Source organism: Rhinolophus ferrumequinum, chromosome 25 (assembly GCF_004115265.2).
Source record: "Rhinolophus ferrumequinum isolate MPI-CBG mRhiFer1 chromosome 25, mRhiFer1_v1.p, whole genome shotgun sequence".
Lineage (NCBI taxonomy): Eukaryota > Metazoa > Chordata > Mammalia > Chiroptera > Rhinolophidae > Rhinolophus > Rhinolophus ferrumequinum.
This window is the reverse complement of record NC_046308.1, coordinates 3,367,877-3,385,468: the sequence shown is the minus strand read 5'-3', so window position 1 is coordinate 3,385,468 and position 17,592 is coordinate 3,367,877. Positions and strand designations below refer to the sequence as shown.

Sequence of the window (17,592 nt, the reverse complement as noted above, 5' to 3'; positions counted from 1 at the left end):
TGACCCAGGGACCCATACTTGGGATTGGCAGCTGAAGTGACGGCAGTCCTGTAAGACTGAGACCTTACCTGTGGGGTCTGTGCTAACTCCAGGTAACTAGTGTCAGAATTGTTTAAAGTGTGAGAAAACTCCACTCATTTTGGTGTCTGAGTGTTGAGAGTAGAGAAACAGTTCTCCTTTAGATGAGTTTTCAGGACCAAGAGTCCCAGAGGTTGACATAAAGGTAATGGGAGAGGGGTGGGTGACTGTATGCCCCTCATAAGTGACAGCCATAATTCTCATAAATTAAACCTTCTGCATGTCACCTCTGCTTTACCTGCCCTGGCTTATTAAAATTGCACAGCCACTCTGCTAAGAAGGGATTATCTCTGTAAACCGAATGAGAAAACCCAGTCTCCAAGAGGTTCCTGGGAAACATCGTCTGAGGTCGAATGGCCAGTCCTGGGGAACCTGGGTGGGAGCCAGTCTTGCAGGCCACCTCCCTAAGGGCAGATGTTACTACACCCTTTAGGATCTCCCTCCTGGAGAAGTGTGGCTTTCATGGTTTTTTTTTGTTTTTTGTTTTTTTGGAACTTGTATCAATGGAGATATTAATTGGTGGCCATGATGAAGCAATGACCATAAATCATGATAACGAAATAGCTCAAATAAGGAGGAAGGTCCAAGATGATGGAATAGAAATTTTTTTATAAAAAGCTCAAATAATCACCATCTTCTCTGTGCCCAAGAGTGGTGGCTGAGAGTAATGGTAAATAACATTTGTGTTTTACAGCTTACAAATTAAAAAAATTTTTTTTCATTTAAGCCTTACAACAAAGTCCTGTTTTGTGGGGTTCAGAGAGGTTATGTGACTTGAGAAAATGGCACAGTAATAAGAGAGTGTGGGGAGGGAGCCAGGACTGAAACCAGCTCTCGGATTCTACCTGCTGTTTTCCACCGAATGCTGAGGCATAGAGAGTGCCCTCTACCGTCAAAATGTACGTAGAATGGCCTTTTCTCCTAACGGTCTGAGAGTTTTTAAATGCATGTATTTGGTCATTCTCATGCGATTAAACCAATACCCAGCTGTGCTGGGAACCTAAGAGTTTAATGTACATTGCAGCTTATTAGACATTCAGGAGAACCTCCGCTCGAATTGATCTTTATCTTTTCTGGACATTTTTTGTGTTTCAGGAATTTTGCGTTGCCCTATTCAAAGAGACCGTGTTTGACTAGAATTTAGGATCTTGTTTCATGTAGGGTGAAATTGTCCTTATCTCAGGAATCAACAAAACAAAACAAGGGCACCAAGTGTATTGTCATCGACTTTGATTTTAGAAGACTGCAAAATCTCCTCCCTTGGTTTTTCGGTCCTTTCCTCATATTGTTTAACATAAACCCTGTGTAAATTGTGTAAAATCATTTGAATGTTCATCCTACAAGCAGACAGAGAGTGCCAAAAAATGCATACACTTTTTAAGAAAGGAAGCAACTGTATTAAAATTTAATACACAACATATCCCGATAACAAAAGATGAATAGAAGTCACGTTTGACTTTTGCAATTACAAGAGGTGCTCAAAGTGGTTACCGTCAGCGTAATTTTATTTTATTTATTTTATTATTTTATTTTTTTAAAGATTTTTATCAGAGAAGGGGAACAGGACTTTATTGGGGAATAGTGTGTACTTCCAGGACTTTTTTCCAAGTCAAGTTGTCCTTTCAGTCTTAGTTGTGTCGGGCACAGCTCAGCTCCAGGTCCAGTTGCAGTTGCTAGTTGCAGGGGGCACAGCCCACCATCCCTTGCGGGAGTGGAAACCGGCAACCTTGTGGTTGAGAGGACGCGCTCCAACCAACTGAGCCATCCGGGAGCTCAGCAGCAGCTCAGCTCAAGGTGCCCTGTTCAATTTTAGTTGCAGGGGACACTGCCCACCATCCCTTGCGGGAGTCGAGGAATCGAACTGGCAACCTCGTGGTAGACAGCCCACTGGCCCATGTGGGAATCGAACTGGCAGCCTTCGGAGTTAGGAGCACGGAGCTCTAACCGCCTGAGCCACCGGGCCGGCCCCCGTCAGCGTAATTTTAATACAGTTTTTTCCTTTCTTAAAATGTATATACATTTTTTTGGCACCCTCTGTATATAAATTTCTTTTTAACGGAGGAAACCTTGGAGAGGTTTAAAAATGTTTATTCACTCATTCATTTGTTTGCATAGGCCTGTGGTTCTCAAAGTGTGGTCCGGCCTCTAGTTATATAAAATACTATTAATAATCAGTTGTTTGCATTCTTTACTCTCATTCTGTTATGAATGTAAAATGGAGTTTTCCAGAGGCTACAAGACCTGTGATAGCACGACAGATGGAACACGAAAGCAGAGATGAAGATCCAGCTGTCTTCGATTAAGTTACACATCAGAGATTTGCAAAAAAGTAAAACAATGCCACTTTTCTAATTGTTTTTTTGTTTCGCGATGTATAGTTATTTTCATAAAAATATGTTCTGTACGGTAACAGGAAACGGGCTTATTGTTGAAGTGAACATATGTTATACCTATTTCTCAGTTTTTATTTCCAACTCCGTGATTATTTTTAACTATTGTTAATTCTAATCAGTAGATATAACTCACAGAAGCAAAAGCTCTTGGGGTCTTCAGTAAGTTAAAGAGCGTAATAAAAAGGTCCTTGCCTTAGTCTGTTTGGGCTGCTGTTAACAAAAATACCATAGATTGGGTGACTTAAACAACAAACATTATTTTTCACAATTCTGGAGGCTGGGAAGTCCAAGATCAAGGTGCCAGATATTATGGTGTCTATTGAGGGGCCGTTTCCTGCTTTGGTTACTCTCTATTCTGTTACCCTGATTATTTGTCACTTCTCACTAACTTACCTGTTGAACTTGTTCACATTCTTTCTTTTGCGCTTCCTCCTGTTTCCTGCGATTCTCCTAGTGCTTTGGGTCTCCCACATACTATAATAGGAGCCCAATATGCATATCTGAATATATAAATGGAAGAATAAACGGGTCCCAAACACTTCAGACGCAAATCCCTCCTTTTGTCCCACAGGAGTCAAGCTCTAGACTGTGATTCAGCAGCGTCAAGGGTGATTATTTCGGGACTAGGGGACACAAGCTAGAGGGCAGCACTGACACGCCCGACAACGGTCAGGTTGTCAAGGTGACAGAGCACGGCCTTCTTGATCGAAAGGTGACCCCGCCCCTCTGTATAGCTCTCATTGGGCACGCCTTTTTCTCGCTCCCCTTTCGGATTGGCTGAGACGCGCGGCCCATGCACCGGAGTGACTTGCGATTGGTTGGCGCTCAGGCAAGCCTTCAGGGCTGATGTGGGACCAGCTCTCCGACAGCCAATCAGCGTGCGAGTTGAGTGGTGCGTGAATATGGTCTGGATCCTTCCGCCGCCGCCGCCGCCGCTGGGGGCGTGAGCTACTGGCTGGGAGTAGGCCTGGGGCGAGCGGGGGCGGGTGGCGTTCTGGCGCATCGCTGCGGGGACCGGCGGGGTGGACCTGGGAGAGGTGGAGGAAAAATGAACACAGCCGGGCAGCTTTATCAAAAGGGCCTTTCCCTACTTCTGAGGACCCCTCCAGCAAAATCAAACTCTTGCGTGACATCCTACAGAATAAATTATTTAAAAATCATGAATACAGATAAGAACTCCAATAAAAGGAAAAGGTTTAAATTGCCCAAAAAGTCCAAAAGAAATGCCCACTATAGACTTAACAATAAAGAGGAGAGACAAATTTCGAACCCTCTGTATCTTTAATCTTTCCACAAATATTTATTGAGCTCCTACCTGGGCCCTACCTCATGGGAAGCAACAGCTGGGAACCAGATGGGCAAGAACTAAGTGCTGTCATAGAGCTTGCTGGAAGCACACGAAAGACTTAATTTCAGATGGTGATAAGTGCCGTGGGTAAAAAAGTGCTGTGGGTAAAAACAGGGTCATGGGTGGAGGGTCTGGGCCCTGCTTTGAACTGCATCCATACACAATGAAATGAGGTGGGGGAAGGTTTCCAAAAAAGGAGCAGCCTGCTGCAGGCCTTTTACTACGTGCAAGGAGAGAGTACAGTTTTAAAAAGGGAAGTGTGTATGTGTGTGTGTGATGAAATTTCTTTGCATTTTATTACACCATCCAACCCCTTCCTTCACCATAGGTGCCAGGGGAATACACTAGGGACTTTGTATTTTTCATGATCCTTTCCTCTGGAAGCCTTGCTTCTGCAGAGAGAGGTTCATATTTACACAGGAGAAGGAAGCCAAATCAAGCGAGAGGGTGGGAAGTCACCTCACCTGGTCACACTGTCTTGCCCAGAGCAAGCTGTAGACGGTTTGTGAGGCTGGTCTAAGTCTCTCGGGAATTGAGGCCTCTGCTGGCCAAGACACGTGTTTCACCTGTGGCACTAGGCTAATAAGGATTAGTACCGTCTAAAACCCTGTTTATACTAGATCACCGAGTTGTAGATGATGAGTGGCTGAGTGTCATAGAGAAAACAGCAAGAAAGTAGCCTGTGTCTTCTGTTTGCCATGAGCCTACAATGGTAGATAACAGTTGTAGAGGACATGCATTCATATAACAAATATTTACTGTGTGCCCGCCACCTGGTAACATGTAATATATGTATGATATATATATTTTAATATGAATGGTGTTTTATATGTATTTTTTTTACAGCTATAGATATTAATCTGCAATTTGCTTTTTTTCTTCAACAATCTCTTCGAGAACTATGCTGTGTATAGGTCCACCTTATTTTTCTTCTTTTATTAGTTTCAGGTTAACCTTATCACTTACTGAGGCACATAGTATTGCAAGGTATGGACTATGCTATGCTTTATGAGCCATTCCCTTAGTGATGGACTTTTAGTTTGTTTCCAAGTTTTCACTCCAGGCTTGGTGAAGTAAAACAGTCATTAATGTCATCAGAGTTTGGGGGCCTGCTTTTAGTTATTTTTTTAGATTGTGAGATATACGAAGCATACAAAAAGACGGAATATAGTATGTGCACACAGTTTAAAGAATAATATACATGCACATCGTGTACCTATGCTAGTTTAATAGGGCATGACCAGTATTGTGGAAGCCCCGCCCTAAATTCACCCCCTTTACTTTTCTTTGCAGAAACCAGTGCCCTGACAGCTGTTAAGCATTTCTTTGCTTTTCTGTTTTTCTAACATGTAAATATTCCTAAACAAGATATTCTGGGTTTTGCCTGCGTTTGACCTTTCTGAACAGGAAACATACACTTGGTATGTTGGTACACTTCTGTGGCTTGCTTTTTTTTGAGGTTCACCATGCTGGCTCATTTGTAGAGCATCCCTTTTCACTGATACATTGTAGAGCAACTACCCACCATTTACTTATCCCTATTCCTGTGGAAGATGCTGGGTTATATGACCACATTTTCTCCTCGGCTTTCTTCTTGGGGCTGGAGAGGAGGTGGAGAGATTGCACTTTGAGATATCACTTTGGGCACATACGGTCCTTAGTAACTGGCATTCACCCAACTGCCACAGCCCCGTGGGCAAACCAGGAGGGTTGAGGCAACCACACCATGGAGGCCAGATAAAGAAACCCTAAAGCCAGCCTTTGGCCTGATAAACTCAGGGAACTTGGCTGAGTCTCTGATTGGCATCATGCCTTCACCTCTCTTCTGGACAGGTTGGGAGAGCCTGTTGTGCTAGGAGCTGCTGGAAATGGAGACATGTCAGCTTCTGGCCCGTTCTGGTTTTCTCAACTTTCCCTGTAGTCCTACTTCATAGTACTGTTTTGGTTATGACTTTGGGAAAATCAATTTTATACTAGAACTTGTTCTCGTCTCATCTGGGCTCCAATGACTGTTTATCTAATCCAGCAGTATATACTCTTGGTTCTGCTTTATCTACAGGTACATACATCATAGGTAGATATCATGTATATATATTCCCCTTTATCGTCTCCACCTTTCCACCTTAGTCCAAGCCGCCATGACACCCCATGTGAATTTTTGCAATATCCCCCTAAAAGCTCTCCCTGATAGCATCCCACCTACCCGAAAACTAACCGTATTCACTTTATTACCTTATAACAGCTAGAATAATCCTTTCAAAATGTAAGTCACATCGCTCCCCTACTCAAAACTTTCCAATCACACTTTGAATAAAATCCAACCTCCTTACCCCTTGGCTCCCCAAGGCCCTATATGGCCACTACCATTGACTGTGCCAAGTATGCCTCAGGGCCTTTGTACTTGCTGTGCTCTCTATCTGGAAGGTTCTTCCCAAGGATCAGCACTGGGCTGGATGCTTCACTTCATTTAGGTGGAGAATCTTCAGTTCTTGTTCTCCCTGGCCTTGTGGAACCCACAGACACGGAAGCTGTGATAGAGTGGATCTGGCTTGGGGATCTGAACCTCCCTAGTTATTGCCGATGGCTTCACCTTTTCAGATCAGGTGGTCTAGGCCATTGCACGTGGGTGATAAATGTACCAGAGTGAAGAGAAGCCCCAATGAGAAAGCACAAGTGTTATGACCTTTGTTAATCGTTTCAGTTAGAATGATTTTGGCAGCAAGTTATGACAGCTCAACTCCCAGTGGCTTAAGCCACAACAACAGTCACTCTTTATTCACCAGAAGCCCAGGGCTAGCCATAGATTTGCTCCAGCAGCTCAGCGAGGGCGTCTAGGCTCTTCCTCCTTCCTACCCGCCAACCTCTGTTTCCCTGTTTTCTTCAACCTTGTTCTCAGGGTCACAAAGTAGCTGCCATAGCTCCCTGAAAAAGGACCTGGCTTATCAGGGGGATAACATTCCAGCCTCCTCCCCCCATATACTCCCCTTCAGTCTCATTGGCTAGAATTTGGTCTTACGAGTACCCCGGGCCAATCACTGGCAAAGGAGAAAAAGGAGCGCTGTGATTGCCTTAGACTTGGAAGTCTTTAAATTGAGGCGTATTGATCCCTGAGGGCTTATACAAAGAAATTTCCAAGGGGTGTGGGTGCCCAGATACTTTTTAACATTTTTTAAAATTCGTTTCAGATGTACAAAACAATGTAATAGAAATTTATCATTTATATTATATCCCTCACACAGTGACAGCCCCCCTCCCCCCAGCTTCTTTTAATGCACTTAATTTATAGATCGGCAACCTCACGTGTACTCAGGCCTTACAACTACCAGAGAAAGTATCTGCGCTCAATCGTCCCTCATCCACTTTACAATGGCAGAGGCTTCCTTGGCACGTACCCCAGTTCTGACTATGGTGCCTTGCTCTGGGGTGAAAATAGCCACCAAGCACCAAAGCCTCCTTCATAAGTACTCTGCCTTCTCTCATCTTTAAACTGTGGCTTGGAAAAAGTGGGGAAAAACAAATAAAAAAACAAAACAAAACTGTGGCTTGGACATTCCTCCCAAGGGTAAAGTTTGCTGTGGGTTGAAACGTTCTGGTTTCAGACCAACCAAAGCAGTGAACCTTACTGACACTGATTCTTTTAACTGCAACTGGAATATTTTCCAATACTTCTAAATTTTTCAAGATACATTAACGAACATCAACGAATACATTTTAAAAAGTGCAATTTCTTTCAGATTTCATGTTCCTGAATCAACAAGATCAATAAAAATGTATTTTATTTAATTACATCAGAGCCCATTCATTCCAATGACAGCAAACAAATCCTCATTTTATTATAAAATGCTCAATTAAAAAAAATGTCCATGGAAGCCTATGATGAAACTTTTAGAAGTCAATTTAGGATTCAGTCCCTTGGGTTGGGCATCGTCCTCCCAGGAGAGACTTCAAAGTTGGCACACTGTGGCATTCCTATGGGGTGGGTCGCCAAGTGTCCACCCTGTTCTTTTCCAGCTCTCTCCCTAAGACAGACATTTTGGGTTTTTTTCCCCAGTGGCATCTTAGCATTGTGACACGTTTCTATGTGTATAAAGAAATATCACGATCTGAAAAGAGAGGAGACAAATGCGATTCATAGTGTCAAAAGCATGTGGACTCTTCTGAGATCATCCTGGCTTCTACCTCCGCTAGGGGTACCATCCTCATCTACACCGTCAGTTTGGGCATTTGGGGGAAAGCTCCTCGCTATTTCCAAATACTCAAGCCTTCCCCATGAAACTGTTTTCAACACATTCCAGAGGACTCACTATGTTTGCATAATTTACTGTATTGGTTAATGGTCAACTGAACAAGAGCGAGAACTTTCAAACGTGGAAAATGTAACTTAACACACACCACGGTGGGAGAAATACAAAGGAACGAGGGGGAGGCCTGCATTCTGATGGAAGTGGAGTCCACTTGGCCTGGCAAATTTCTATGCTTTTTAAAAAATATTTCAAAGCACCTGGAATAGGGTGGGGGAGCACAGGTCAGGAGTGTGGTGTATGCAAGGTCTCTTAGAATCTACGTTTGTTTTTTCCTTTTAAAAAATTATTATTTGTTTTCAATTACAGTTGACAGTCAAAGGCTCTATGTTTATTTGTGGTGACTAGGAGATGGAAACTGTTTAAGTGGGGGGTGGGGTGGCACAATGCTTCATAAAACCTCAACACTGCCAAAAAATAACTGTACTTGGGGGGAACTGTTGGGGTCGCTGTGAGAATGTGTTATGACAAAGAATAGGAAGACGGTGCCAATGTGCAGCAAGTACAACACATAAACCCTCAAAATATATCCCACGTCGCATTTTCTCTCTATTTCCACAGCTACCCTCAGGTCCAGGCACCGTCATCTCCTGCAACGCCATCATCACCGGTCTCCCTAACTTGCACTTTTGCTCCCTGCAGAGTATTCTCAATTCAGCAATCAGAGGCATTACTGTTCCAGTTCCAGTCAGAGCTCATCCCTCTTCTGCTCCAAACCTTCCAATGGTCTCATCCCATCCTGGGTAAAGCCAACGTCTTCAGTGACCCACCTGTGCTACCGCCTCTCCCTTCACCGACCTTACCTTCTCCCCCAGGTCTCTGAAGTCAAAGACACTGGCTTCCTTGTTTAGTTCTCTAACCACATCCAACACTCTCCTGCCTCAGGGTCTTCGCATCTGCTGTACCCTTTGTCTGGAAACGTTCCCCTCAGATGCTGAATAGTTCACTCCTGTCACCTTCTTCAGGTCATTGGTAGAAGTCATCTTTTCAATGAGACCTTCCCTGACAACCGTATTTAAATGGACACACTCCTGCTCCCATAATATCTACCCTTCCTCTGGTTTATGTCTTTCCACAGCACTTAGTATCTTTTATTATACGAATAATATTATCGGCATTACTCTACTATATTATGATACTCACTGGTATACCGCGTACGCCTTACACTATGGATCACACGTATGATGTATTTATCTGTTCATTGTCTTCCCTCCTCCCCACACATGCCCCTCTGCTTTTACCTCCTGCTGGCAGGGCAGGACTGTTACTTTGTTCACTGCGGTTTCTGCAAAGCCACGCACAGAGCCTGGTACCCAGGAGGCGTGCAGTCAATATCTGCAGTGAGAACAAATCAAGAGTGAATGAACGAACACAGGAAGGAGCCAGCGGCCTCTGGCTCCCGGCTTCCGGTGCTGCTTGATCCCCCTGGAGTTCCAGGTGAGAGCGAACAGCCCGGGCCCAACGCGCCTGCGTGGCCCCACCCGCCCCGCCAGCAGGGTCTGAGCCCCGGAGGCGCGGAGCCACCCACCCGCACTCCTTTGCGAGGCGCGTCGCCGCGGAGGGTTATACGCCGAGAGGGGCGGGCCCTCCGGGGGGCGGGGCCTGCGGGGGCGGGGCTCGCCGGGTGTCTTAACGGGGGCGGCCTTACCTCGTTCAGTCGCGCTCCCTGCCAGCTCGCGTCCTAGGCCTCCCAGGCGCCCCCGGCCGTCGCCACCTTCCCCTGCCGGTTCCGGTCCCCGCGTAGTTCCCGCCGCAGCCATGTCCAAGGAGCCGCGGGCCGGGCAGGGAGAGATCCTGGAGTGCCAGGTGATGTGGGAGCCTGACAGCAAGAAGAACACGTTGATGGACCGCTTCCGGGCTGTCGTGGGCGCCGCCTGCGGCCTGGCGCTGGGTGAGTGCGCACGTGGCCCGGGGCTCCGAGGTCACCTCCCTCGGAGTCCGAGGGACCACCTGGCGGAGCGGCCCTCCTTCTGGGGGCCGGGACGCCCCCTTTTCCTGGGCGTCTCTGTCAGGGCCCCTCCCGAAGTCGTTTGACTCTTCCGGGGGTTGGAGGCGCCATTGGATAGGGGGGCCCCTCTCCAGGGGGTGGGGCACCTCTGACTGGGGGTTTTTGGCCCCTTGGCTCTGCGGGGCGTCACCTTCTCTGCTTTCAGGCTGCAGGACTCCTCCTGACTGCAGCATCTCCCTGCATGGGGGGCGCCCTCTCCCTGGCAGGGTCCCCCCTCTGGTCTTGGAACCCCTGTGCACGGAGCCTTGCTCAGGAGGTTCCTGCTTGTGAGGTGAGGTGGTCCTGGAGCCTTGCACTCCAGCCTGGGGGCCTTCCTCCGGGACCCAGGGCCTGTCTGACTTCCAGCTCTCCTCCTCTGTTTGTGGGAGTCACTTGCCAGCCAGCAGTACCTTGTGCTGTCCCCTCTTAGCCCCCTCCACCCCCACGCCTCCCGGCTGATCCTGCTAGAAGGCCAGCATGGAATTCCAGGAGCCCAGGAGAAGGACAGTGAGGTGGCAGCTTTCCCCTGCGATTGGGGCGGATTGGGGCGGAAGGCTGTCCCGTCACACTCACGCTCCCAGCCCCAAGCAGAATCTAGTCAGGGGCCCTCAGCAACCACCTGGCTGGCTGTGAGCTGGGCAGAGGAGGCCCCTTTTCTGGGTGAGAAGTGCTTGCTTGTGCGTTCCTCCAGCTCTAGCTGGCTTGTCCAACTACTTCCTGGACCTCCCCACTCGGGAATTTTCAACTCCTGTGGCTTTTCCTCTCCTCTCATCCCTCAGCTCGCTGCAGCGACTCCTGAGATCTGTTGGTGGCATCACTAGCCTCAGTCGGCCTCACAGAAATGGTGGCCTGTCATCTGGCTTGCACAGGGTGTCGCTACCTCAGCAGCACTGCCCTCCTACAACCCCTGTCTACCCAGTGCCAGCACCTCTCCTGGCTCTCTTCCCTGAACACTGGTTAGTCTTCCTGCTTCCTGCTTTTCTTCCCGCCCTCCTTGAGTATGCCCTGCTTGCTTTCCCAGAGCAGTGTTGATGCACAGCTTTGACTTGGTCACTCCTGGGCTCAGATGCTCACAGTGGCTCCTTGTGGACCATGAAATTGCAAATGGGTGCCACCTGGCAACTTCCAGGCCCTCCCCAGCATGGTGGTGTCAGAGCTCCCACCGAGCCCCTTTCCTTGGCTCACCCAGCTCTCTCCCTCTTCCTCCTTCTGCTCACTAGAGAAGGAGCAGCCTGGCGACAGAGGCTTTTATTCCTCTCTAGTTGGTAAGGTAACGTGTGTAGCACTGGGGGAGAAAAGACTTGATTTCCAAGAAGAGCCCAGAGTGGGACCACATTCTCCCATGTTACCTTGCCTTGGTTCCATCCTCTTTCCTTTGTCAGCAATGATATATAAGCACTGTTCTCCTGGTGCTTCTCTAGCCCTGATGCTTTACGGAATTATTTCACAGGGCAGCCTGTCAGGTGGGTAGACCGATCTGTAATCTGACTATCTGGATTTTGAACTGGCTCTATTCTTACTAGCTGTGTGATCAGGGTGAAGTCACCGGATCTCCCCAAGCCTCAGTTTCCCCATCTGTAAAATGAGCCACCTATGTCACTGGATGGCTGTGGGTGACAGGAGGCGATCAGGCCCAGTGTGCACCTGCCCCTGGTCTGTAGGGGTTGCTGAGTAAGTACCAGCAAGCGCTGGTTGTCGCCAGTCTGCCTGCCAAACTCCTTTCTGTCCTTCAAGGCGTGTGGATTGATGGCCTGTCAGTCAGGTTGGACCAGCAGACTTCGCTGGGGTGGTTCATACACTGGGAGACTGTAGGAAAGGCGAGACTTCCAGCTTCTTGGGAACCCAAAAGCCTTTGATGCCGGGTCTGTGTGCCCACGTGGTGGCTATTGGCTGGGCCGAGTGGGTCGGAGGTGTGGGGGCCTTTAGAGTTTGGTCTTTGGCTTTTCCTTCTTTTCCTCTCCTGATGGTTACCCCTACCTGCTTCCCTCTTTTCTGCAGGCCTGGCCCTGGACGTTTGAAGCTTTGCTTTACGATCCAGGTCAAATGCTGCCTTCTCTTTGGTCATTCTCTTTGACCATTTTCTCCTGTCTTCTGCTCTCCAAGTGCATGTAATTTGGACTTGCATCTGCCTTGCCTTTTCATTTATTTGTGAGCATTCTTACTGTGTAAAGCCAGCACCCTGGAACCCGTACCGACTGTGTGTAGCCAGTGTACAGTACTGAGCCACGCTGTTGACCGGATGTGCAGAGACAGGAAGGCACTCCTCCTCACCGGCCGCCTCAGCCTGGCTCCTGCCCTGAGGGTGGGTGGCCGAGGGGTCCCGGCTCCCCAGCCTGGCCTCTCATATCAAGAGGGGCAGGCCCTTGGTGGAGTTCCAGATTCTTCTTTCCACCAGCAGGGCCATACGTCGGTTGGTCCTTGTCACTGCTCCCAGCAGAGCTCACTGAGGACCCCCTGCAGACCCCGCCCATATGTGCTTGCGATGTGGTGCCTCTTCTGTAGGCCTCCAGGGGACATGCCGCATGGACCTACCCTCTGTTTTAGGGCAGTGACACTGTTTTATAGTACACATTCTTTGTCAACACCGTGTCAAGTGTCTTTCTGTACACCACAAGCTGCACGTCACCTCTGTGGGCAAGCAGCTGGGGTGGAGTGCCAGCCCAGGGACGGCTGGGACCCCATCCTCAAATAGCTCACGTGTGGCTGGGGGGAGAAAGCAGACATAGCCTTGGGACGATGTGTCGGTGCTGAGTGTCTGTCTTCCTTCCGGTACTTCATGGCACCCTGAGTCTATCGGGGTGCTTTTGAAAGCACTGACAAAATCCTGAGTTGAGATTTGAAGGTGGAGGCTGGTCAGAATTCTCGTAGGTGGAGAGGAAGACGGGGGTCAACGGAAAGCAGGGTTGCAAACTCAGATGCTCGCAGGGCCCAGGCAGGTGACAGAGATATTAATAACAGTTGATATTCAGTGAGCGCTTTCTGTACGCCTGGCCCCATTCGGGCACTTTACGGGTATTAATTAACTTAGTCCTTAGTGACTGGCCCCGGAGGTGCTGCTGTTACCCCGTTTCCCGGCTCAGAAAACAAGCTCAGAGTCTTGGCTGATGTCTCACAGCTGTGAGTGCTGGAGCTGTAGTCTGTTTCTAGAATCAGTGCTCTCAGCCAGTGTATTAGGTTGCCTCTTGCATGTGGGTGAAGGGCCAGGCAGGGCAGCTGGTACCCCACTCTGCCGATTGTCACTACGTGGTGCAACAGTGCATTAGTTATCTATTGTGCATGACAAATCACCCCAAGACTTAGCGATTTCAAGCAGCAGTAAACGTTGCGTACCCCTCAGGCATCTGGGAGAAGCTTGTTTTGGGGCTCCTGGCTCTGGGTCTGAGGGGCTGCCGCCTGCCATCTGAAGGCCTGATGGGCTGGAGAAGCGTGGCGGCTCCCTCACCTGGCAGTACGTCAATGCTGGCTGTGGGCAGGGGGCTTCTGTTTCCTGCCACCTGGGACGACTTGAGTGTCCTCGGGACATGGCCACTGGCTTCTCACAGAGCAAATGATCCAGGAGAGTGAGGCGGAAGCCGCAGTGTCTTTTAGGATCGAGCCTCACCTCACAAGTCAGGTGTACTCGTTTCCCTAACATCTAGTCGGTTACACAGACCAGCCCTGCTCCGTGTGGGAGGGGACGGCACAGGGACTTAAATGCCAGGAGGTGACACTCACTGGCTGGCTACACCAGCCGGATAGTCTGTTTTCTTAGGAAAAGCCAGAAATCCCGATTTTCATTTGAAAACCGTGATTTTCACAGTGGCAGCGAGTTCAGGTTCTTCATGAACACTGTGGAAACCGAACCAAACGTGCCCGCATCCGTCGTCTGGGCTCCTGGGTGGTAGCCTCTGAGTAGTGGAGGTGGGGTGTGTAAGCAGAAGCCTGAAGAATTGTGTCTGACCACTTGTCCGAGTGGTCCACGGGGGACACATCCTGCTCAGAGTCCCTCTTCTGCCATCCTCTCGGACCCCTGTGATGTTAAGACGCTGTTGTGACCACTCGTCCCCGCAACGGGCAGGCTGGTGATGATGTGCTTTTGTGATGTGCTTTTGAGACCTTCAGCGGAGGCCTGCATTTCAAGCCTCTGGCCCCTCTCGTGTATCAATTAGGAGGAGATTTTGGTGCTGGAACGGTTTGTAGTTTGTGAGGACCAAGGTGATTTTAAAAAAAAAAGAGAGAGAGGAGCCTGGAGCCTGTTTGTCTTGTGAGTTTCCCACCGAGGAGCCTTCTCCCAGACGCCCCGGGCCTGGGGCTGACCTCCTTCTGGTCTAAGAACACGGCATACTCGTACTGATCAACTGTATATCCCTGTGTCTTGGCTTATCATACTCTGTCATGCAGCCTGTCATGCGTCACACTCCTGCAAAACAACAGAATGTAACACATTCCAGCATTTTCTGCCAAGCACTGTCCTTAGTGCTTTATGTGTTCTGACTCATTCAATCCTCACAGTGATAAGTACCATTATCTTCCTTTTATAGAGGAAGAGACTGAGGCCCAGAGAAAGTTAATTACTTGTCTCAGATCGTCCGGGTAGAGTGGCAGGGTCTGAACCCGCACAGTCGAGCTTGGAGCCAGTGCTCTTATAGCAACGTGCTCTGTTGATCCTCACCACTGTCCTTTAAAGGAGCTGCTGTTGTCCCCATTTTACAGATGAGAATGCTGAGGCTCAGAGAGGTGAAGCACTTGCCCAAGGTCATTGTCTAGTAAGTGGCAGAGCTCAGATGGTAATGTAGGTCACCCAGACTAGCCCTGGAGCACAGGGCTAACTCTGCACGGTCATGGAAAGCTCCGTGGCTTTCTCTAGCCAATTTCCAGGTGATACATGAGGGAAACTGAGTCCCAGAGGGGCAAAGTGGCCTGCCTGAGGTCCTCCAGCCTGGTCTCTAGAGTCAGGGCTGGCCCCCGCTTTCCAGACGCACTGTCCCCGTGTGCCTCGTTGACCTGGTCTGTGGCCCCTGGATTGAGTAGACGGGGTGCAGCTTCAGCGAAGTGCTCGTGTGGGCCGTGGAGGAAGTGCAGCCATCATTACTGTGAACCTGATTCTCTTTTTCTTTCTTGGGCTCAGAGCCCTAAACACCCTGTCCACTGATCTCAGCTGTGTGACCTCTGGGCCGAATGTCCCCACTTCATCTAGGTTGATCCCTCTCTGTCCCTGCGGTGGACCCACGCACTCCAGCTCTCTCCCTGGGCACCTGGCTTTGTTCCGGTGTCCTAACCTGCCCTTTCTGCCAGGGCCAGCCTGCCTCCTCCCGTAGCCCACCCCGGCTCCGCGGTCACTCTCCTCCTCGGGCTCCTGAGTCCAGCATGATTGGGGACAACTACTGGGGCCCCAGTGAGAAGTGACACTACTAAGGGCAAGGATCATTGTGTCTCTTCCTCTGTGTACCCACCCCAGCCCCCAGAGCTGGGAACAGTGCGGATGGTTAAATGTGCAGTGAGAGAATTCAGCTCAGCCATCGTATTATGCCTTTTCCGTTCCTGACACCCTATTGGCCATCTCCCTGCTGTTACCCCATGCGGTGCACCAGCATATCAATGGATATCCTATTGAAATATACTGAGATTGAAAAGGTCCCAGGGGGGATGGGACTTTCCCAAGTTCCCAGGATTAGAGCCTGCTGTGAAGTGAGCTTCTATTTATGTCAAAGTGGGAAAGAGGGATGGATTGACTCACACGTAAAATCTATGGGAAGACACAAAGAAATCTCCAGGCAAGAAAAGTTAGATGGTTGTGGGGCAAGAGAGAGGGAGACTTTTTTTTTAAACCATATTACCTTTTATACTTTTGTAATTTTGAGTCACGCGAATGTATTACTTACAGATCAAAATATATAAATAATTTCCCAAACTCCCCAAAACATTGTTACTGGCATGGGAAGTCACCAACAAGCTTCTAGTTTTGAACTGGGTTTTCAAATCTCTTGCCGATAGGTTTCCCGAGTTCGTATGGTATAATAATGGCCAACTTAACGTAGTTCTGATTGTGTGCAGGCCCCATTTTAAGCATTTGATACACATGTGCTCATTTAAACCCTCACAGGAGCCCTAGAAGAAGGGTTACCATTCACCATCTCTGTTGTACAGATAGGGAAACTAATAAATAGCCAAGTCAGGGTTTGAACCCTTGTGGCTCCGGCATCCTTGTTCTTAGGGATGCTGGTTAAGATGTAGAACCATTGCCCCATTGCTTTTGTTCCTTTGGGGGACTCGGGGTGGTGGGTGTGCTTCAGTAAAAATTAAGATACTCCCCACCCCCAAGACCATTTCTCATCAGATGACTTTGAACCATTCAGACACACTCGTAATTCCTCAGGTGTGTCCATCTTATTATTGAACCGCTAAGACTTTCCTTTTGAGATTTATCTGAGCTATGTGCCATTTTATTTTTAGAAAATTACGATGACTTATACCATTGGTCAGTTGAGTCATATTCAGACTTCTGGGCACAGTTCTGGAAATTCAGTGGAATTGTCTACTCACGCATGTATGATGAGGTAAGTAGAGATTTTGCTGATGTATTATCTTTTTTATGGTTATGTTCCAAAACGAAGTGTTATTTTTGGGAACGTGGAATCATATCTTCTTTTAAAACCTGACATCAGTGAGAGAAAGCCATTGCCGTAGAGATTTGGCAGAACACTGTTGGGGTCACGGCTCCGTGCAGACAGACCCTGCTACCTCTGCTCTCTGATGGTGGGACTCAGGCCGAGTCCTGGGACCCTGACGATCCCAAGTGGTTGGGCATCATTTTATTTAAAACTTTAAAAATTGTGGTAAAATATGCATAACATAACATTTCCATCTCAACTACGTTAAAGTGTGGAGTTGTGTTGTTGTGTACATTCAGGTTTTTTTTTTTTTTTTAAAGATTTTGTTGGGGAAGGACTTTATTGGGGAACAGTGTGTATTTCTAGGAGTTTTTATTGGTGGACAGTGTTTTTCCCAGGACCCATCAGCTCCATCCAAGTCACGTTGTCCTTTCAGTCTTAGTTGTGGAGGGCACAGCTCAGCTCCAGGTCCAGTTGCCGTTTTCTAGTTGCAGGGGGCGCAGGCCACCATCCCTTGCGGGAGTTGAACCTGCAACCTTGTGGTTGAAAGCTCACAATCTAACCAACTGAACCACTCGTCCGCCCCCAGGTTGTTTTTTAAACAGTTTCTTTTTTTTTTTTTTAACTTTTATTTATTTTATTTTTTTTTAAGTATGTAATTGTGTTTTTGTTTTTTTGGTCCTTCTTCCGCCTACCCCCCACCCCCACTCCAGTTCAAGCCGTTGTCTCTCAGTCTCGATGTGTAGGACACAGCTCCCTGGCCCATGCTGGTAGTATGAGCTTTGTGCTCCCCCCAGCTGAGGCAGCTGGTAGCTGTTGTCAGCTCACAGCAGCTCACGGCAACTCTTGCTGGCTGCCGGCCACTCACGCTGGCTGCTGGCCGCTCCTGGCAGCA

General features: G+C 48.5%; 1 protein-coding gene and 1 long non-coding RNA gene across 2 annotated transcripts in view; one reads left to right on the top strand and one right to left on the bottom strand.

The window, feature by feature from the left end:
* Positions 1 to 7,618: 7,618 nt before the first annotated feature.
* LOC117017631 (uncharacterized) lies at positions 7,619 to 9,892 on the bottom strand. The gene is made up of 3 exons (XR_004422108.1): positions 9,769 to 9,892; positions 9,264 to 9,455; positions 7,619 to 7,922 (listed from the first exon to the last, which is right to left on the bottom strand). It is a non-coding gene; the product is annotated as an uncharacterized LOC117017631 (long non-coding RNA).
* The window catches only part of AACS (acetoacetyl-CoA synthetase), a 50,055-nt gene continuing 41,974 nt past the window's right edge, over positions 9,512 to 17,592 (top strand). The window contains exons 1-2 of the mRNA XM_033098067.1: positions 9,512 to 10,011; positions 16,540 to 16,643. Of these exons, the coding sequence (XP_032953958.1) occupies positions 9,879 to 10,011; positions 16,540 to 16,643 (237 nt within the window). The 5' untranslated portion in view covers positions 9,512 to 9,878. The remainder of the gene's footprint in view (positions 10,012 to 16,539; positions 16,644 to 17,592) is intronic.